The 22,892-nt window shown below is 38.9% G+C and overlaps 1 protein-coding gene across 1 annotated transcript in view; it reads right to left on the bottom strand.

Moving 5' to 3' along the window:
• Positions 1 to 22,892, bottom strand: part of rras2 (RAS related 2) — a 30,255-nt gene that overhangs the window by 3,930 nt on the left and 3,433 nt on the right. Inside the window, exons 2-4 of the mRNA XM_024295986.2 lie at positions 3,599 to 3,686; positions 2,107 to 2,209; positions 734 to 842 (exon numbers count right to left, since the gene is read on the bottom strand). Of these exons, the coding sequence (XP_024151754.1) occupies positions 734 to 842; positions 2,107 to 2,209; positions 3,599 to 3,686 (300 nt within the window). The remainder of the gene's footprint in view (positions 1 to 733; positions 843 to 2,106; positions 2,210 to 3,598; positions 3,687 to 22,892) is intronic.

Genomic DNA, 22,892 nt, shown 5'->3' with positions numbered 1-22,892 from the left:
TTTAGTTTCCCCCCAAAACACAAAAGTGAGATTCCTCAAGTTTTCTTTTAATTTCTGACCATCATGAAACAATTTCTTCCACATTTCCTCCCATTCATTTCAATGTTCTATCATATTTTTATAGCTGAAGAGACAATGGAACATTTAAAAGCAACTGTGCATTCATTTTTGTATATAAAGCCAAAAAAATGGATTCAGAAAAAAAATAAATGTTAAAAGTTGACACATTTGGGTTTTTACTTTTCGTTATGTGCAGCCACATGTCTGTGGTGCATCATGAGGTCTAAAATGACATCAGTTAGCACAAAAATAATACAGTAAAAAGTTTTAAAATTAACTTTAAAGCTTAAAAATGTGATTCAAAGGAAGTTTACAACTGATTCTACAAGTTAGCTGAATTTTCCTGTAGTGTCCCGTTTTCTCCATTAGGGGGTGCTGTGGTTTTACTAAAAGAAAAGGCTTGACTGTATGCCTACAGGCCACAAAAAAAAAAGTTCATTATTTACATTATTTAATCAAACTCTTCTCTCAGGCTGCTTTCCTGACACAACAGTTTCTATTTGCTCTTTTATTCATTCACAAACTGCTGCCTCATAGCAGCGTCCTGCAGCTGTAGGGCCTCCACTGTAAGTCATGGAGGAGAAAATGTAAAAAAAAGAAAGCACACTGCTCCAATACATTTATTCTTATTGTTTTCTGATTGATCAGTTGAGCTCAGTTCTTGGGGACTTACTTGTCTCTGCAGCTCCAAATCGGCTTTGTTTCCTACAAGGATCATGGGGAACTCGTCTCTGTCTTTGACTCGGAGGATTTGTCTTTGGAATTTATAGATTTCTTCGAAGCTATGAGATAAAAAAAAAAAAAAAAACCTTGAGTGGAGTTCTCCAAAACAAACAAGCCATAAAATGCTTTCCACTGGTACATGCATCTGCGCCTAAATGAAGTCTTCACTGTCACCACTGGAAAAGAGCGGCCCACCCCTAAAGTGTCGGGGTGGAACATAAACTGGGTTTATCGAGGGCCAGGGGTTAGCAAAATGACCCCCCCACACATACACTGTAATGGAGATTTGATTACAAAAAAAAAAAAAAAAAAAAAAGAATATGTGCCTGATGGGGGAGACGAGGTGGAATTCAACCACAAACCCGGGACAGCATTCCAGTCGTGCTGAGCACATAGTAAATCTGGAAAGACTTGACTAATATAAATGGAGGAAGGAAAGAGTGTTTACAACATAAACACTGGGAGGGGGCTGTGGGTGGGGACGAGGGAATGCAGCTCACAGCACTGCTGTGGGACACAATGTCGCTTGATGGGAAGCAGGAGACGCAGAGAAAATGAAAAAAAAAAACTATTGTTTGCAACTTTATCAATTTTGTTGTCAAAAAGCACCCAGAAGAAAAAGATTTTTCTCTCTTTTCCCCATCAGGAAATCCACCTGATCGTCACATAAGCATGCCGGCACATCTGCTGCATTTGCAGGTGGAGCAATACATGCTTTTAAGGCGCTCTCTGTTGCCATGGCGAACTTGGATCTGAAAATGGGGACAGTTTATCGTGACACTCTGCATCTTTACACTAAAATGACACGGTGTGAGCGTAAACAAGCTTTAACTGAAACACAAGGCAAGAGACAGAGCTGGGCTTAAAAGGTTAAAGAACTGTTTGTGCCCGACGGTGTTTTCAGTACACACATACATCCATGTTGTTAGTGCATACACACTCAAATTTAAAAAAAAAAGAAAAACTTTGTAACCTTTAAGTTGCATGCATCGACACATTCAAAACCCCTGTGAGCAATTTCTTTATTCTGACATTACTTTGGCCTTAAATCGAAAGCAAAGGTAAGTCAACAGGGTGGATTAAAGAGGGCACAGTACGGGAGGAAGTCTTAAGAACAAAGGAGAACGACAACAAGAACAACAACAGGGTCCGGAAACGCCAGCAGCAACAAGTGAGAGTGGCAGTGCAGCGCGCATGGGTTTCGAACCCGGGAGGGCGTAGCGTGCGACTGTGAAGCGTAAACACCAGCGCGCAAAAGAGAAACGAGGCGCACGGCACGAGTGTGTGCGGCTGTTACCGCACGGCGAAAAAACTGTCACCTACCTTCCTCTGTCGGTGACGGAGAAGACGAGCAGGAAGCCCTCCCCTGTCCTCATGTATTGTTCTCGCATGGCTCCAAACTCTTCCTGTCCGGCCGTGTCGAGGACTGCGTGAAACAAACGCGTGCACCGGCGCACAAACACACACAGACACACAAACAGAAGAAATTCAGAAATCAGCTGATGTTGTGTTAAATGTGTGAGATGTTTTTTTTGTGTGTCCACAGAAGTCATGACTAAGCACAACCAATGGTGTTTTCAGAGGTGATATATTCATAAAATTAAGCTTAAAATGAAATTTTTTAGTCTATTTCATATTTAAATGATGAATTGGGAGTAGATGAAAAAAATACAGTTGGAAAAAGCTTGTATAGCAGGATGACGGGAAGTAGGGACGGGCTTACAAGATGTCAACAGCCCCACCCACAACTTAGAGGTGAGTTTCTAATAAACTACTGCCGTGCTGCAGAAACTATGTCCTAGAAAATGACACCCTGGTTTTGGCTAAAGACCACTGGAACGCTTTTAAAATGGATCAAAAAACGATCAAAGTGGGACTTGAAGGCAAAATATTTGCAGTTTAATGCAATGTTTTTGTCTTTGCATCACAGTAAGGATTACTTTCTTTAGCTAGGGGTGCAATGGATCACAAAACTCACAGTTTGGATCGTGTCACGTTTTGGATCATTTTTCGGATCAGCAAAAAGGAAAAAAAAAACAAACAAAAAAACAAGAAGATAAAAGCCTAAAATTAATTCTTTGAAAAGCTTTAAAACACATATTTGAGAAAAGATATTTAAAGAACTTCAAAGAATAAATTTACACTCACACATCTTTGAACACAAATGCATAAAAACATAGTTTTTGATTACATTCACATGTCTTGAGAACAAATTTACAAAAACTGAGAAAAGAATGTATGTACAAATTAAATCTTAAATAAAGAAGTTCAAATTAAACTTTCATAATTTTTTTGGTATTAATTGTAGTATTGAAACCAACTGTGGGTACATTTAAATATTTCAAATCGTTATCAGTGGTACATGTGCAGGTGAGGCACAGTGATTTTGATCCTTTTGGCTTGCCGTACTGCCATCCCCTGATGACACGTGCCGGTTGGGGGAGCAGCGGTTTCCCCTCACTAGGAGATCTGAACCCAGACATAGAGATCTGTACAGATACTTTTATTCAGCTCTTAGAAATAAATGAAACCAATCTTTCAGTATCCGCGTCATTCATGACAAGTTTGAGAAAAGTTTTTGACGGAAGCTCCTCCCACACGCGGCGGGAGATTCAGGTTAACAGACTTTTATATAACCGTCAACCAGCAATACATGAATTTGACGCTAATTGTATTTGGTGTGGACAGACCCGTGTGGGCCGAACCATGGCTAGTGATCCATACGGACCACGGATTATCCGTTACACCCCTAGTTTTAGCATAACCTCTTGCCAGAAATATAGACATAAAAAGGACAAAGTAAAGCAGAACTTACTGTCGAGCCGCGCCGCCCGTTCGTCAATCACACACTGCTTGGTATACGAGTCTTCGATTGTTGGGTCATAATCGGTGACAAAGTAAGACTGCAAGAGAAACAAAGATTATGTGAAGGCAGTTTGTTTTCACACAAACTTAATTATGACATTTTACAGCCCGTTCATATAGGGGTTGCTCAAAGGTTATTCTATATCAACAGGAAACTAGCGTCAGTGCGCAATAAGGGTTTTTTTCCCTGATGAAAACCTTTAACACCATGCGAAGTTCATTCCCTGCAGCTGTGAGCAGCTCTTTGTGCATGCCATGACTCATCAACCAAACATTCAAAAATCGAAATGACTCGGCTCCAGTTGATCATCTCTGCTCGTGCACTGACTGCCTCAGATACATCTGCAGCAGCTGCGTCCAAACGGGGAGCGAGCGCTCTTCCGCAGACACTCCCGCTGACCTCTGCCTTTACAGGCACTCTGCAGACGGGAGGTAAACACGACGTCTGCAGACACCTGCACAAAAAATGTGAAGTCAATAGTCTCCCTCCACCCACCCGCACTCACACACCAATCAGTGCCGGCGCTCTTGCAGCAGGCCGCTTTTCACGTCAGTAACACTTTAATAAGACGTTTCCTCTGTTACAACAGAGGCGCTCCATTTCATCTCCATGGCTTTGATTCTGTAAATCCTGGTCTCCTAGTAACCCACACTGGAAGGGTGGGGCCGGGGAGGAGAGGAAAGACAGGGGAGTCGCACATTTTTGAGATTTTTCCCATGTTTTGTTGTCCCCCCCCTCCTCCAGGGTCCTGTTAGGTGGTGACAGCTGAGGGGAGTGTTCGCAGAATGTTAAACCAACACCCTAAGACACCGAGCAATTACACGAAAACACAAATTTACTTACAGACCAACAATGAGCAGCATTCAACTTTGACTATCTCTGCGCAGATGGGATCTTATCTGGGAGTAACTTGAGGGAAGGAGACAAGAGTTGATGCTGGTCTAAGATTTTTGTCAAACATAGAAACAGCAGATAAGAGCAAAAAAAAAACCTTATAAGGGTTAAAAAAAATGTATACTCCAATTTTGGACTATTTTATAAATGATTTTCTAAATGAGACAAAACAAATGAAAAAAATGAATGACAACCAACAACCTACTGTTATCAAACTGGATCAACCTTCCAAATTAACAGTTGCAAAATAAAAATATGGTCTCCATTTTTATTCTACATTAGCATAGTTTAAAGCTAAAATATTTCTTGCATTGTACGGGCGGATCACTATAAAAAATATATATTTTTCAGGACTTAAAAAAAATCCTAAACTTAAACATTTAAATTCTGGCAGACACCTATTTCCTGAGGCAAACATTTGAAAAAACTGCCATTTAAGTAATACATAAATAAATAAATAAAAAATGTTAAATTCACCCATGTTCTCATTAGTGTTTTAATTATGATTATTACATTTTTAACCAAAATCCCACAACCTAAAAGCAATTTTTCATGTTGATTTGAAGCATCTGCCTGAAAAATATGCTCTAGGGGGGCGTGGCTTTTGGACCCGCTCCTTCACGGGCAGTCGGGCATACACACACAGCCCCCTCCCCATCTGATTATGATATCTCTGTGTCTCGCTAGTGTAAATCATCGCCGCTGCTACAGCACTCTCATTTTTAGTTGTCAGCTCGGACGAGGAAGTGAGGAGTTTTGTGGATTTATAATCCACAGCTGCTGTCAAATGAGCCGCCGTTCGCATTTCCGTGGTCACATCAAGAAGCTCCGTGGAGTCTGGTGGAGTTTTTCCAGCGCTCTCGTGACGTGAGGAAGGTTCATTGATTCAAATTGAGTTTTTTCTGCGACAGTTTGATTGGCAGCGCTTTAAAAGGAGAAATACTCGCAAAAGCGAAAAGATTTCTTATTACATTTGCTCTCTTTGATAAGAAAAATCCCACATATACATGTTAAAAACTGAAAAAACATGATTTCATTGGAGGGGGACTTTAACATTTTACATTAAGTTTTAAAATTAAAGACTCCACTAAAAATTGTGTTTTTGGTGTTTACTAAGTTCTTGCAGAATTTTCTCTTGATGAAGGACAAAAATAGAATAATTTAAGATTAAAATAGCATTTTTGAGTTTTTCTTTATTTAAATCATTGTAAACTAGGAGCAGACACCATTTAAAAAAAGATAATATGTGATGTAGAAAATGCACTTAGTGGGCCTCAAGCTCCCTGCTCTATTCTGTGGCATCCACTTGCAGACAATAGATCCATGAACGTCTTAGTTTTCCTCGTCTGAGCTGGCTCTAAACTGTACGTCTGGATAGCTCCAATAAGGCTTGCCATTTTTGTAGCAGTAAGATTTGGTAGGAGGTATGAGGGGCTGTAAGCTAGCAGGAGCGTGTAAACAGAGAACTCTCAGGAACTCAGAGGTGAATTTCTCCTGCCGCTCTGCAGAAACTATGTCCTAGAAAACGACACAGGTTCTTTGATTGTGGCTTGAAAAAGCATAATCATTATTAAAAGATTGCTGGAAATGCTTTCACAATGGATTAAAGATGATCAGAGTGGAAGTTAAAAGAGATTCATATCTGACTGAAATGTATATTTTTGCCAAATGTTTTGCTGCTACAGCTGTTTAGACAGTAAAAGGGACTTGCTACTGAGCCTGTTTGTGTTTCCTCCATCCTCCTGTTCTTTTTTTAATGCTCTCCCAGCCATCAGAACACAGTAAGAAAGTCAGAATGCAGGTCTGATCCCTCCCTGCAGCAAAACTACAACTCCTGCATTTCTATCTCCAGCACGTGACATCAGCCTTTTCCTCCACCCAACACCTCTAACTCCATCTCCTGTGAGCTCAGGTGGCTGCAGCGAGCATCACACTCCTCTGGCCGTTCCTGTCCTGCCTCCATGTGTCCTGATAATAATGTACTTGCTGAACTCGGCTTTTGGCAGAGCTGATTCTGTTTCCCATGATACATGAGGCTGCTCTGCAGTGCTAGCATCACCAGAGCCAGCAGGAGTGGGGCTGTGAAAAAGTGGGAAAAAATGCTTGGTGAACACTAAAGCATGACTCAGGAGATCCACCAAGATCCTGCCTGAGTCATGCTAAGTTATTTGACCTGCAAGGATGAACTCCGACATCGATTAGGTACACAGCTTTTCTTAAATAGAAGAGACCACTGCAGCTACCAAATACAAGTGTCAATAACTGCATAGAGAGTGAAGAAAAAAAACATACAAATCAGATTTTATGACAAGCAATTGAAATTCTTTGACTAAAAAAAAAGAACAGGTATTTTTGATGCAATCAGAACTATAGGTACTACGGTCTGCAGACAATAAAGTTAAAAAAAATGTGCAACGTTCAGCAGTTATTGCAGAAAAAATATTTAAACACAATAAACAAGGATCTAAATAAATGCAAATGCAATTAGAAAATTCCATTGGAGGAGTTACGCCATTTCAACCCTGTGTTTTTTTCAGTAAACTATGACAATCAATCTTTCATTTTCCCACCACTCTTCATAGCAGAAAGTGAAGTTTAAATTTGTTTTTAACTTATGATTTGAGTTAAAGTGTATAAGTATTTTAACCTGATGCTATAGGGTTTCAAACTCAATCTCACAGGGGGCCAAAATCTAAAACACACCTTAGGTCGCAGGCCAAAAAGGAACATTATTTGTTGAACACACTAAAACTAAATTGTTAAAACTCTAAAAACATAAATTTTTAACATAACTATGAATACAAACTGGGAGGAACATTATTCCAGAATAAATCAACCTAAACCATAAATAACTTTCAATATTTCAATCTCCATAAATACATTTTTTTTGTCAAAATTATACAAGTTAGAAATAAGAGCAAGACAACATCGGGCCATTAATAAAATAAAATGATCTGGAGGGCCGATAGAATTACCCACAGGGCCTTGACTTTGAAACATATCATCTATATCATGCAATTCTTAAGCCTTTTAGAATATATCCATAGATATAATAGTACATGACATTCGACACTAAAAAGAACACATTTTCATTCAATTTGAGTCATTTTCATGAGCTCTATTCTAATCTATGAGGGTCCGCCTTTCGCTCCTTGTGGTGGTGCCATTTCATGACATCCTCCTAGAGCTGGCCTCGACAGCATGTTTGCGTTTTGCTCACAAACAAATTAAAATAAAAACTAAAAACTAAAATAAAAGCGTTTCGCCGATTACTGCTAGCTACATCGAGAAAGTATGCATTTGTGTTAGCCTGGGGGCGGTCCTGGCAGCGAAGACTCTTCCTGGAAGGGGCTGTTCTCACTTTGTGACATCACAATGAGAAGACCCAGTCGTTTCAATTGATTGGGAGGGGTTGGTGCTCAGATAGCAGGGTTTAAGGGGAATACTCAGATGCATGAATGGAGGAACATACCTCTTTAAGGTTGTTTTTCATGAGGAATTACTATTAGGCTTAAAAAAAAGAAGTAGATTTTGCATGACGTAAGCCGTTAAAAAATAAAAAAACAACAAAATAATGAAAATAGATAAACTGATAAACTGCATCTTGAGTAAGTTAAAAGACCCTTGTTTCAATTATTTTTCTGTTTTGCAAAAAAAAACAATCTTATCAAGAAGTTTTTCAAAAGCAAAATATATATATTTTTGCTTTTACAAAAGACTTCTTCTTTTTCTACCACAATGGCAGATTTTTTGGCTTATTTAAAGAAAATGGCTCAAATTTTAAGAATTTTTGACTTACTTCAAGAAGACCTGTATTAATTAGGAGTCCACACAAAAAGAAGGAGCAAACCCAAACAACACAGGAAGGCAGAGAGTCGAAGCGAGCATCGCTTCAGTTTAGGTGTTAACAGCAAGGTGGTTCAGGCCACACAGAGTCCTGGTCAGCCCTGCAGGAAGGAAACTCCACCTCTGCAGCAGGCCCTTCTGAACCCTTGGGTGCCGGTGATGTCACAGGTGACGTGTTCTCTCCCCGCGTACCGCCTCCCTTCCAGAGAACAAACCTGTCACTTGAACACCTCCTACACATCCCCCCGGCTTCAAAAATACACATCCAAGCCTCCAGGAAGCATCTACACTCAGCGGACAATTCAGTTCTTGACTGGTAGCAATTCTCAAAGTCCTCAATGGTGACAAAAAGCTGTGTAAGTTGGTGACTTTGTCAAACTTTTCGTTAAAGAAACCTCATTACAGATTCCCTTCAATCCCAAAACACCCGAGACCAAGTTTCAGGAGAACGTTTCCTTTAATTTTTTAACACAATCCACATGTTTAAAGCTCTTCTCCTTCAAAGATTCTTATAAACAACATTAGTTGGTTTAAATGAGTGAAGAGGAGGTGGATGATTTAGAAAAAACATCCACGAGTCAAATTTAGCGACAAAAAGTATTTTATGTGGTTTTGTTTTGCCTAATAAACCAGTGATTATTGATATTTAAAAAAAATCATACACAGTAAATCTGTCCTCTAAACCAGTTTACTGATCTGTCAGATAACAAATGACAAGCAATGCACAGCTACAACTGCTGGCTGTCTGCCTGAAGAAAAGCAAGAATGGGTGATACGTGTAGGCGTGTAATCAGCATCATGCTTGCACTGTGCACCCACATCCTCCCCACACAAATAGATTTTTACTCACACTAAATTTAGATTTGTTTTTTTTATCTCTGTCGCTTTCCTACTTACTTGTCTCTTTGCAACATTGTCACCTAAAACTAGAACACAAAATCAATAGATGCAAAAACATCACTGACAAAGTTTATCTGTTTGCACACTGTACTGTGGAACCTCAACTATCAGAAAAAGACGTTTTTAACCATATAAGGCTGCCCAAATACTGAATTCATTAAATTTTTTAATTCATACTTTTGATTAAATATGCATCTATTTTTAATGAATGTGCAGTCAAAATAAATTGATTATGAAAAGTACTACACATAGCTAACAATATAAATTCTGCTAATAAAATTAGGAATTTTTACATTAAAAAAAATAATTTAAAAGTGTTTTATGATGATAACACAAAAAAATCGTTGATTTAATAAATTGTGTACATGCTTTATAGTCTTCAAATTTCAAAATTTTAAGTAGATTAGCAACAAGCCTTTAAATCTATTCATGGGAAAATATATTAAAAAAAATATGTAAAAAATAAATATAAAAATATATTCATGGCAATATTTTAATCTTTTATAGTAATTTTCAAAAATATGTGGCGTTTACTTAATATGTTAGCAACATGCTAACGTTTTTGGCTAATTTGTTCAAAATTAAAAATTAGCATATAGCTTTTGCATTTTCAGCAAATCCCTTCAGTAATTAAAGCAAATGCGTCACTATTTTCAGCAAAAAGCCTCAATATCTTCAGTATCAACTTTCAGGAAAAAAGCATTCACACTAGCATTATCGCAGGTAATGCAACCCATCTTTTTATTATTGCTTTTCTAAGAAACAATATGTTAATTAGCTAGGTCTATCCCTGCTACTGAAGGTCAAAGGCAGAGAACACCTCGGACAGGGGCCACACAAAGACAGACCGACACACACCCTCACTGCTATGGGCATCACCAAGCAGCCTATGAAATGTCAAAAAACCCATTTATATGTAATCTAATCTTTTATAAAGTTCTAAACAGAGTCTGAACTGAAAGACTATGAGGTAATCATGCAGTCATTTCAATCAAGAGCAGAAAAGCATGCATGTTCTCCAAGATTATATCTGCTAAAAATCAGCAAAGTCATTTCATTCATCATCACAACTCGTCTCCAAACTCTTATCACAGAAACAACAACACAGCCACACAGATTTTGCTTTCCTGCAGAGTTTTCAGCTTGTGTCACCATGACGGTTGGTCCCTAAAACACTGTGAAAGTGGCCACTGCAGTAGGAAGTAGCGGGTTGGGGAGGGTTCCCCTACAGCTGACAGGTGAAACGTGCCATATGCAAGACAAGTTCACTGGGCCAGAGCCAAGGGCAGCAATTTCAATTAAGGATGCAAACCACATGGCAGACTGACTGGAGCCTGCCAAGCCACACATAACAGAACAAGGCTGATCAACTTTAGACTGCAACATCACAGCAGTTCCACTCAGGAATCGTCCTCTTTGCAGATTTAAAGCTCAACCGTCCACAGAAACTATGAAAAAAAAACAGTTGGTGATCCAAGAAATTAGAAATCTGACTGAGGCCCCGGCGGCACAGCACTTCCTGTCCCCGAGTTAAACTTGTGTCGCACCTCTGGGGCTCAACTAGAAACAGCTGTGTGTAATCACACGGCCGTCATGGAGCTCTAATGCTAAACAGATGAAAGTGAAGGCAGTCCGACATGACCGATCCGTGCTCCGTTATCACGTTTCCAATTGTGCTTCACAACACAAGTGAGTCTGTGCAAGGAGTGTCGCTGAGGAGCAAAGAGAACTTGAAGGGAGACATAAGTGGAGGAAGAAAAAAAAAGACAGAATGAAAGGTTGGGGGGGTGTAGGAGAAAAAGAGGGGGGAGGCAGAGGCATTAACTTCCTGTGGAAACACCCACTTTTCCCATGAGCTCACACAAACTAGCAAAGGTCACTTTTTCAATACCCGACACACGTGAAGAGAAAGAAAATCCACAATGCGTCTGCTGCCATGAAGAGCCACTGGGGAGGGCTTTGTTATAAAGCTGGGAAACACTTGGGACGCAACTTGTTGCTGCTTGGAATTGTGTAGAGAAAAAAAATATTAGAAAGTCGCACACCAGTGCCGAAAAGCTGAAGGATGCAATGTGAGTAGATGCTGATTCCAGCCAAAAGTTTACAGTGTAATATGGATAAAATAAAAAAAGCACTACACTCTGGCATCATGCCAAATGAAATGAACACATGGAAGTTTGCTTCCACTTAATGTACAGATCAATAACCGTCTCCTTTTAGTCATTACCCTGTTCTTAAAAGCTCACAGGCTTTTAAAGGTACACCAGCTAATGATGGCTCAAAACTCACTTTTGACCAAAAACCAATGAAATTTGTGGAAACAGAAGTCCTGACAGTCTGCCAACGACCCGATCATACTTCATACTTAAATCAGGCAACAGACATTACAAGAGATTACAAGAGTGAGCTACGGAATTGAATGTGGGAAGCTTTTCTGTTGAAAATCCTTTTGAAGATGTAGGCCAAATCCTTGACCTTGAGACGTACAGACAAGTTATTTTCTTATTTTTTTAAAAGGACTATACCATTTTTTAAGCCTTTCATGAAATTATATCCATAGATTTGTTATATTGCCTTTAGAAAAGAACAAACTATTTCTGCAGTACTGCGGCTGATTACCTGGATTTGATACATTCATTCAATCTGAACCTTGGATCACCTGATCCAAGCAATGGTTAAAAACAAATATTGATCATTCAAATTTAATTGATTTCCACATAGACAATGCAACATCACCTATTCAAAAGTATTACTATGTTTTCCTATAAAGCAAACTTCTTGTATTTTTCTCAAACCAAACAAAACTTAAATGAAAAAAAGATTTGTTAGCCTTAAATGTAATAATTCTATTAATTCTTAGTAAAATGAAATACATTCTAGATTTTTTCAGGTATCCAGGAACAGGATGATCCTTTTTTGATTAAATTAATACTTTTTTTCCCCCAAATATGTGTTAAACAATATTGATATTCTTTCCATTTATGCGATTGCTAAAAAGATTTGTAATGTCAGATTAAGACATACAAACCGGGGTTTCTTTTCTACAATATTATATTTTTAACTAAATTGAGATTCCAATTTTTTCTTTTTTCAAGTTAAGGAAAACCCCACTTGACTTTACCAAATCTACTCTGCACACACTTGTGTTTTATGATAAAAAGAAAAGCTTCATACAAAACGGTGACCCAGTTGGGGATAGCCCCCCCAGAGGGGATAAAAGGGAGGGTAAATGTCCCACCAAGTAGGCCAGCTATTGGCACCGTCAACCCCCGGCCTCCTCTAACCTCTCTGGCATTAAGACTTCAGAAACGCTGCTAAACATCAATGTGTGCTGGACTCTAAACACGTTTGAAGCGCTTAAAGGCGCAGAATCAAAGAGGTGCCATTTAAAGGCCCGGATCACTGGACTTCAAGAAGCCTGTTGGCTCTGAAATGGTCATCCTACAGTCTCTTTCTTCATCTGCACTCCATTTTACTGAGTTAAGGCCCGAGCAAATATCTCGCTCCCAAATTCTTAAGACAAAATAAAAACCTTTCCATTTGATAAAAGGAGGTTAGTGTGAAGTCAGACACTGTGTCTGATGGGAACTTGGGCATGAAGGTACTATATCGATATCTGAGGGCCGGTATCGATCCAATACCAACTTGAGATCGATACTATGGATATTTTGGATGGATCCAACCAGCACTACAACGTGTACTAACATTAACACAAACATAAAAACATCAACTAGAACCTTGCAAGAAAATGAAACACTGAATTCCATAAATTCATGGATCGATTTTCTTTATTTTTTTAATTAAAGTATTTTGAAATTTAATGTAATTTAATGAATATGAACTAAACCCAAATGGTAAACTTTTGAATTAAAATCAATCAATTGATAGTTTGGCAAAGATATATCAACTTAATAATTCAAAATAAGGGATCCTGTTTGCAGTTTTCTCCTTGATCCAAACACTAAAACCTAAAATCCAAAATTACAAGCCAAGACGTTTTACTTTTCCTTTTACCTTTGGAAGGAAAACAGTCCCTAAAAATCTGTCTCTAAAAATCTGTCTTCTTAGCCAAGGTTTTGGTTTTATTATAGCTCTATAGAACATCTGCCTCTCTATACCCTTTTGACAAACGTTGCAGGAACTGCTGCAGGTATCCACTGCAGCTGCACTTCATGACGTCTCTAGCTAACCAACTTCTTTAGGCCAACATCTATTTTTATAAGTAGGAGCAACTGTAGAGACTGTACATCTTTTCCTTTCAAGGACAAACTAAGAAAAAAAACTGCAACACATGATGTGATGATATAACATGTTAGCATTGTGTGAGTTTACTTCAAAAGGTGTAAAAGGGTAGAACTTGACAACATTTGACTACTCAACACCAGAAAAGCAAAGACTGCTACACAAAGTATTCAGTCTTCCCGGGCTTGTCTTTGTTTGCAAGTGGCACAGCACACATGCTTTCATTGACAAAGCCGGGTGTTGTAAAGCCAAATGACTGAAAAGCAATGGTTACATGAGCACAGAAAACAAGCTGAAAAGGCATCTGAAGTCATTTGACAAAGTCATACGGAGACGTGACTGACCACAATATGGGGGCCTGATCGACTCTGAAAAAAGAAGAGGATTCAGTACATCCAGCACTAGTAGCAACCCAACTGACTTTCAACTTTTGCCATAAAAACCATTACCGATAAACACAGAACAAAGCTGTACATCTTCTCTCTTTTAGCAGAACCCCAGTGTGTGTTTGTTCCTGCCCTCCTTTACTCGCCTAGAAACCATAATTCGTAGCATGGGGGTGATATGTCAGAGTAAATGGGGCCACTCTCTGGCATCACGTCAGACAGAGCGGCAATATCGTTTTGTGCTTTTAAAGCCGGCACTTCCACAACACAGGCAGGAGAAATTTTATTACGACAGCAGGCAAAAGCTCGTAAACAAGTACTAATGCGCAACTGGCACTACTGACGGGGTTGTCTGCTTACCATCACCAGCTTGTCTTGATCAACAGTAACATCATTTGTTTTTTTTTCTCATAATGAAACTCAATTTCTGGGAAACAAAAAGGCAACATGTTAGGCTGCAACTTCCACTGAGAATTCAAATGTCTTGAAGGTTGACTGATGTCTTCAGAGGCTTTGACTGTGAGAGAAATGTTTTGGTTTGACATACCAAACCTCATTTCTAAGACAGTTGTTGTCTTCGCGTGCATTGGTGTGTGCCACCGTTTGCAGTTGTGTTTTAAGTCAGCTGACACCAACACAGACCCTGCGCAGCTGCTGTCCAGTCACTCTAGCAGCCATTGACTAAAACTTTGCCTATGATCGTATGAACCTGATTAGCTACTAAAACCCATTTTGTTGCCTTCTCCTGGTTGGTTGTCACGCTCTGTTTTGAACGACGTCACCTGTTGAGGGTTTGTCTCATTCCAAACATCCTACTGATGGACACCAGGTGCTTCACAGGCTTCGGGACGCTTCCAGCCAAATGTCCGGCAGCTGTCTGGCAGACGGTTCAGGACTCAGCATCAGCAGCACAAACACAGCAGACAGTCATCCCTTCACTGGGATTCCCCCACGAAAAATGCCTCTGAAACATTCATTAAAAACAGTCAACTTTTATATAAGTTCCCTTCTCCTAGTGGTCTTTTAATGATGATTATGGCGCTTTTAGCCAAAATAAGAAAAACCTGTCGTTCTCTAGAACACATTTATTCCAGACTTGTAGTCCAATCAGTTAACAAGAACATAAAACCATTTAAACAGTACAGTGCCAAGAATACACAGGCTGACTCAAAAAAGTACAAATACAGTAGTATACAGAAAAGATTAAAGTAGTTGAGAATACATCACTTAAAAGCACAACATAAATTGACCCTCGTGCTATCCAAGGCATGTTAACACTGGGAGTGGGGTCATCTGGAACTCACAAAACAGCACACTGAACTTTTTCCAATGATTTTTTATTTTCACTGGTGTCCATGGCAGAGATGAAATCCTGTCCACCTTTGTCATGGGAGGGATAATATGTCAATGTAAGAGTGGGGTCATCTGGACCCCATAAGATAGCACAAGGGTTAAAGAAGGAGAGGAAGAAGGCAGCTCCTCCAGTGTTTTAAGGAGTTAAGGATCGAAAGGGAATGGTTCTAAACTTGATGTTGTGTACGGACAAAATAAGCTCTGCATAGTTTCTGCAGAGTGGCTTGAGTTTATTAGAAATTTACCTCTGACCCCAGGCTCCCACGGCAACTATTACAGCTCAGGGAGCGGTCTAACTATGTCAGATAACTTTCATTGGCTACTGGATGGCTGCAGCCAAAGGCTCTGCTGTTGACCTCGCGAAACTCAGAACTCACGTAGGTTCACGCGATAACCCACCATTTATTACGATTTATGCCGTTAATAGCCCCAACTTCACAAAAAAAATTTGAACCCAATGAAACAGATTCTGAGCGCCGGGGAGGCCAGATCAAAGAGGTCGGGCGTAATCGTTTGCAGTGGAGATTCCTCTCCCGCTTTTAAAGTTAACTTAAGACTCCGGCAGTCACATCGGAGTCGTAACGCTAGCCATGGGAGCCCGAGGTGAGTTTTGGGTAGGACAGAACATGAAGTAACCTGCCCCCACTTCCATCATCCATCTGCTTACGCGCTCCCCAGCTAGCTTATAGCCCCTCACAACTCCAAACATGACATTACTGGTGTAATAAAAATGGAGAGTAATGACATAAGGTTCATAGTGTATATAGTACTTTTTGGTTCTTTAGTTATCAGACACGCGATATATTACAATATTGGAGCATAAAATTTTGGGCTTAATACAAACTCAGACGAAAAAGACAAAGACTTACATGGATCTATTTGTCTGGAAGTGGATGCATTAGAAGGAAGTTGAGCAGGGAGCTCGTGACTGCTATACGTCACACTAACAATCTTTTTCAAATGTCATTTTTCACAACAATTTAAAAAAAGAAATACTCAGAAACACAGTTTTAAGATTAATTTTTTGCTATATATGTCCTCCTCCATCGGGATAAAAATGCTACAAGAACGTGTTAAAAACAAGATTTTGATTGAAGGAGGTCTTCAAAGATGTGACTTCTATCTGAAATGGTTCTAGGGGGCTCACTCTAAAAGGCAGCCAACATATTCGCCAGAGTTTTTGTTGTTTTATGGCTGAGATGAGAGTCCTGATACTGTGATTATTCTGACACAGCCAGATGTGAGAACATTTGAACAATAGGAAAAGAAAACACAGAGATACTCATCCCTTTGCTCTGTCTGAGAATGTGAAATGCTGCAAATGGAGAACCACAGCGACACAAAGCCCTACCCTCACTAACTTCTGCAAACCATAGTAATATTTCTTAATAAACTTCAAACACAACAAAGAAACTGGAATAAAATAAAGTTTTAAATAGAGTTGTAAAATGACTTAAGTTACAAACATGATGAACACCATTACAAAAAGCTGTTTCACATCAGTTCAATTATCAGAAAAGTATTTTATATAAACTGAATGAGTTTCAGATCAGATTCAGAAAAAGTAAATTTACCTCTTTCTCCTCCCTTTTATTCTTTTTTGGGGGGATTTAAACATTGAAATTGTTCCTTCTTTCCTTCTACCTAAATAAAAAAAAGAATAAAAGATATACACAGGTAGCTGTCAAATGTCATTCAGCTTAAAATATCTCATATCTAAACTAAATATGTTCATAGACAACAAAATCTACACACACATACAATGTTTTTTTGTCATCAGTACAAACTTCTGCCTGCAGCTTCTCTTTGGCCACATCCCACAGTTTTCCCTGTAAACAGCACAGATGGATGTGAAGGCAGCGTAGCTTCTGAGGTGAAATGTGAGGCGGAAGAAAGAAAAACAACAAAAAATACAAAACATTCCCCATCGAGCGGTGGCATGTAAAGATGGCTAAAGAGTGAAAACTCGCCGGATGGAATTTCTGCCATTCATTCCGTAATGCCAACACAGAGGAGGTATGGATGTTTGCACACGTCGCTGCTCTCTTGTTTCCAATTCATCACTCTAGATTTTAAGGAAGCTCATGATGCCCCATGGCCAGAAGAGAAAACGGAATAAAAAAAAGTTTACTCTTATATTAAAAAAATAAGGGGCTAACAGCCAAAGGGATGAACTACTGCCACTCTGCAGAAACTATGTCCTAAAAAACAACATTTTTTTTTATTACTATTATTTTGGGTAAAAACTGCATAATAATGATTAAAAGACCACTAGGAACGCTTATATAATAGTTTAAAAGATGATAGGAGTGGGACTTTAGAGCCACTTCTTAAAACTATTAGGAATCGCTCTTAGCAAAAAACAAAAGTCAAGTAAAACAAAGTAAGCTGATTAAAATGTATCATATATGTGTGTATTTAAGCAAGGCGGGCCTCTGGTGTGGCTGTTCCTATACGAGATTGACCATAGAAAACACACAAAACAAGCACAAGGAGTTCAGATCTGTCACTTGTATTTAATTATTAAACCAAATTAGATACTTAAATGATTTACCTGGATAGTTACTAAACTTTAACAAGTGAAATGTAGTCAAAACTATTCTAGAACCAAGCAATCGCAGTTCAGTTCTTTGTGCCGCTTCACATCTACATCAACCAATTAGTCACTATTAGTTCTGATCAGCTGCTTTCCTCCACTGACCGGCTGATCAATCACTATATTTTTGTTTTAAGATAAGTTCACCAAACAAAGAAAGGCATTTTGCTTCTGTCAGAGCTTTCTTTTCTTTTCTTTTTTTCAAAATAGTCTGATAAAAATGAACAAATAAAAACAGTTGAAATGGTTCAATGATCTGTAAGGTTACTTGTGGAGATAGTTACAATCACACCTTAATCTAACAACTTTATCTTTGCACATGAATAAATACCCAACTCAGCCTTTTAGCCAAAGTGCTGCACACTAAGAATAAACATATATCCTATAAAATATACATGAAAAGCTTAATAGACTTAAGTCAAAGCAGTATCTCCAGACCAAAAACTATGGCAACAGCTCTGACTGATTCGTATGGCTGTTGTTGCTTTCAAGGCTACAAAAGAGTCAGTGTGTGTGTGTGTATGTGGGTGGGGGTGTGTGTGTGAGGATGAGCAAAGCGGAAGACTTGATTACCACCGCCAGCTCTCCCAAACCAGGCACCACAAAACTACTCCTTTAGATGAAGCTATTCTTTCAAATCGAGCCAGGAAATACCTGCGCGTTCTTCAAAAGCTAGAGTTCAAGTACATAAGATAACCTGAGGAAACACACATACGAAAAAAGAACCAATTCATAACAAACTCATTTAATAACTGATAAACAGAAGAAGCCTGCCAAATGAGGAAGCTGTTTCACAAAAAGCAGCGGACCGATGTTCCTTGTTTAACCTCGTTATTCTTGAAGAAGTGTTCTTATGCGGTCTAATGAATCTAAGCTGTCAGCCGAAGAGGTAAAAGTCAACGCATTTCAACAAAACAATAACAGTACAAGAGGGAAAAAAACAGCAAATTATTAAGACATTTACTCATTCTAGCTGCTCTGATCAACAATGAATCTATATTGTTGTACTATAAGATACTCCCACAAGAAATGACACAATAATGCTGCAAAGAAATGCATTCAAATGAACATTCTTTTAGCTATTGTAACTTTTCACCTTTTTATGCAATTTATGTAGTCCCAAAGGATTCTAAAGCTACCTTTCTCTGCATCAGTTAACCGTTGGTTAATGCTTATTCATAAACACTTTACCACAGTAAAGTGTTGCATATTGACGAAAAGCCAATGGAGTGCCAATGGAGTAGTAAAGTAAAGTCTACTCCTGTTCATGCCGCCATAATTTAATGGAAACCATCAGCTTCATTGAACTATACAGCTAAATGCTTGCTAAGTTTTACGGAGTAAAACTTGAAAAATTAGGTAAATCAAACTGTAAACAAAAGCGGCTGATGCCCTATCATCCCCTGATCCATTACTTTTTATTATTACTATTATTGCTGCTATTAAGTGACAATTTCATCAGTATAATGCTATGTTCAAATCGGTTCGAGTTCAAGAGACTATTTCCAATTTTTTTTAGCTAATTTGGAGTTTAGCTCATATTTAAGCAAAACACTCGATATTTTTTGTAAAATTGGCATGTATTAGGGATTTTTAAGCAATTTTACAACAACTTTTTCCAGATGTTTAGGTCAACTTCAGCGAACTTTCGTGGTTCTTTAACAAAATTTCCAGTCTTTTAGCAAATTTTACATTTTGCAAATAGCTTTTGCATTTTCAGCAAATCCCTTTTTCACTATTTAAATAAATTGCATCACCATTGTTAGTAAAAAGCTTCAGCATCTTCAGCGACTACTTTTAGCAAAAAGCATTCACACTAGCATTGTCACAGGTAGTGCAACTTTTTTAGTCAATAATTGTGTGGAATTATATGACACAGAGTCTTGTGTATATCAAAATAAAGCTGTAAAAGAAAATCCTGGAGCACGTTTCACGAGATTTGCACCGCTTTGACAATTTGGGCAAAACCAATTTCAACTGTAAGTACATGCCCTAGCTTGTGACAGTCCAGTGTGAACACCACACACCGTGCCCGGTGTGTAAGTAGCATAAGCACTACAAGCCCAGTTTTTGCAATTAAACACTAGAAACTACCAACTTGATCAGCCCACACATGCAAATAAACAAAGATACTGCAACGTCCCCTAAAACGTGCTATTAATATGCTCACATACAAACCAATTCTGCTCCTTTACAGAAAAAAGCATGTTTTCATTGTGCTCCTGCTTTGTGATACATCAATGCATTCTCAGTACGGCATAATGAAAAACATCAGCGGTATGCCATTCAGTCTGCTGTGAGGATCCGAAACATTAAAGCAGTCTGAATGGTGCAAATGTGAATGCAGAGACTGGGGCTATTAGCTTGGGCAACTTTTCAAGACTGTTCCAGAGAAAGCCTTTGGTATTCTCAAATACCACCATCGCTGCCTGCCTTGACATGCTAATGGATAAGCTGCCCTTACAATCCACTTTTAATCTATCAAGCTGCATTTTTGGGGGCCTGCATTGCCAATAACAGTATGAAACAAAGCCATGCAGGACATGTGTAAAACATGGTTGTTCATTGGCAGGAATTGACATTGTTGCTTGAGCTGTAAATCTATCTGATGTGCCAAAAAAAAAAAAAAAAAAACAACTCAAAAAGTCTCTGGAGATAATTAGAGCAGAAGTTTTGGTCTTCTGAATCAGTTCCCCAATAAGAAGGCTGACATCACACTAATGGAAGCAAGTATGCCAGCATGCAACTACCCTGCTTTTTCTTCCTTTAACATTCCCTGTACAGTCTGCGCATGTTTTAAGGTGCAGTTCACATAAGGACACAAACAGACGTTCAGACATCCACTTCACCCCACAGGCAGCCTTCCTGGGGCCAGCGTGAGTCATGTTTTCCCCTCACTCGGGATGCTTCCTTATTCATGGACGTCACATTCAACAAAACACCACGTTCAACAATTTTTGTCAGCTGACTCAATATTAGGTCATCCTGACGCGATTGCAACACGAGCCAACTGGCGGCCATCAGGGAGGCCAGGAGCTCTGGAGACCTCCAGCTATGTCGTTCCAAGTGACATCATCCTTTTAGTCCGTCCGATTCCCAAAAATCCCTGCTTCAGCCGTCACGATGGAAAGAGCAAAGACCTTTCTGAATAACAGGTTTTTCTCTGAAATTAGTGTACTTTGCTATATAATGTTGTTGGATTTTACTTTTGAACTTCTATTTTCAGTCTAAAGTAAATAACTGTGCATTTCAAAGAAAGAACTATAACACTGACCACATCAGGAAAAAAACATCCTAGAATGAGCAAAAAATGAGTAAATGCTCATTTATGTTTTCAGCTTCTTTTTCTTCAGGTAAATCAAAGCTACTGTAAAGACTTATCGAGTCAGACTTGATAGGAATTCTAAACATGTTTTAGTCTAATTCATTTAATAAGAACCTATGGTGACATCGGTGTATCAGAAAACCCCAAGAAATGTGTTATGCGGTCCACTTGGTCTTTGGTTTATCCCACATTATTTTTCCTTTAATTAAAACCAGGTCTGGATTATTGTGGGCTAAAAAAATTCCTTCAACATACCTGCGATAACTAGGTGCATGCACAAAGCACGCACCAACATCTCATCACGGCAGCCTTAAATGATGCACATTTAAAATAGGGATGGGCCGATATCATTTTTTCCGGACAATATCGATAACCAAAATTTTCCCTGCAACTGTGGCCGATAGTCGATATTTGCCAATATCGATATTTACGTGTCTAGATTAACACAAAGTTTCGAGATTTCCTTTATTAGAAATACAATAGTTAGCAGTCCGCTAGCTTTGTTTTTAACATAACTAGCGGTCCAGGCAGCCGCTATATGTCACACGACAAAAAAAGACACGCGAGTTGGAGTTACCCCAAAAGTAAAAAAGTGATGGGGAAGGGATTGAACCATACGTCCATATATGATGAGTTGGGATTGAGAATGTGTTGCTTGAACAGCCAAAGCATGCTCGGTTTCAAACACTATGTTTCAGCAATGTAGGGAAAATTGGTTGTTTTTATTCATTTATTTTTCCCCCCACACAAAACTAGGAGGTCTAAACTGCATCGTAAAAATTTCGTCCTTTGACAAAAGGTTAAATTCGACATAAGAAATGACAATCGACCCACCCAGGCTGACTCAGATCCTCACACCCCCCTATCAAACACTCAGTATGGGTCGGGGAAAAACCTTAACCTCACATCCAACTGTTAGAATTGTTCTGAACTAGCATGAAAGCAACCCTATTTTCATAAAACTTGATAACAAAAAATATATCCGCTACAAAAAAAAACTATATTTATCTGACACATCTGCTGATAAAAGTAGCTACTCATCAAGCACATTGCGCAAGGACACACAAACTATCCAGTCCAGAATTCGAACCAACAACTGACACGTCATCAGATGACTATGTATCACCTAAACTATGAGCCTCAAAAAAAAAATGCCTTTTAAATAAAAAATGAACAATGCAGCAGTACTTCTATTTACTGTCCAAACAAAGGGTGGCAGGGTTCAAATGTCTTCAAAGAAAACTGGAATGTGCTGAACTCGCTCAACCAAGCGGTGTTACACATTTTCTAAATATAGATGAAAATCTCTGCTCAGATGTAATCTCCCCCTCATGATTTTTCAGTTAATACTTGAAATGCACATATCGAATTATTTTAAATAAATCTGAGAAAATTTGGCTTTGAAAACAAATATAGAAGTACCTCGGACTCATGACTCCATTAATATAATAAATATATGCAGCCTTACATTTAAGGTCAGTAGGTTATGGAAAAAAAAATCTGTGTTTCAGCTTTTTGATCCCTTAATACTTGGTATGCAGTTAATGAGCTTTTTGAACCCTCATTAGACCCCCCCTTTAATTCCCCCAATTCACTTGCACCCCCTCCACTCTGAAGCGTGTGCCAGCTTCACTATTGTCTGGCGGCGGCATGGAGACGCACAGTTACTGGAAGTCCAAGACAGCATCAGTGACATACTGG

Source organism: Oryzias melastigma, linkage group LG3 (genome assembly GCF_002922805.2).
Source record: "Oryzias melastigma strain HK-1 linkage group LG3, ASM292280v2, whole genome shotgun sequence".
Lineage (NCBI taxonomy): Eukaryota > Metazoa > Chordata > Actinopteri > Beloniformes > Adrianichthyidae > Oryzias > Oryzias melastigma.
The sequence above is the reverse complement of the archived record's forward strand: the minus strand, read 5'-3'. Positions and strand labels throughout refer to the sequence as shown.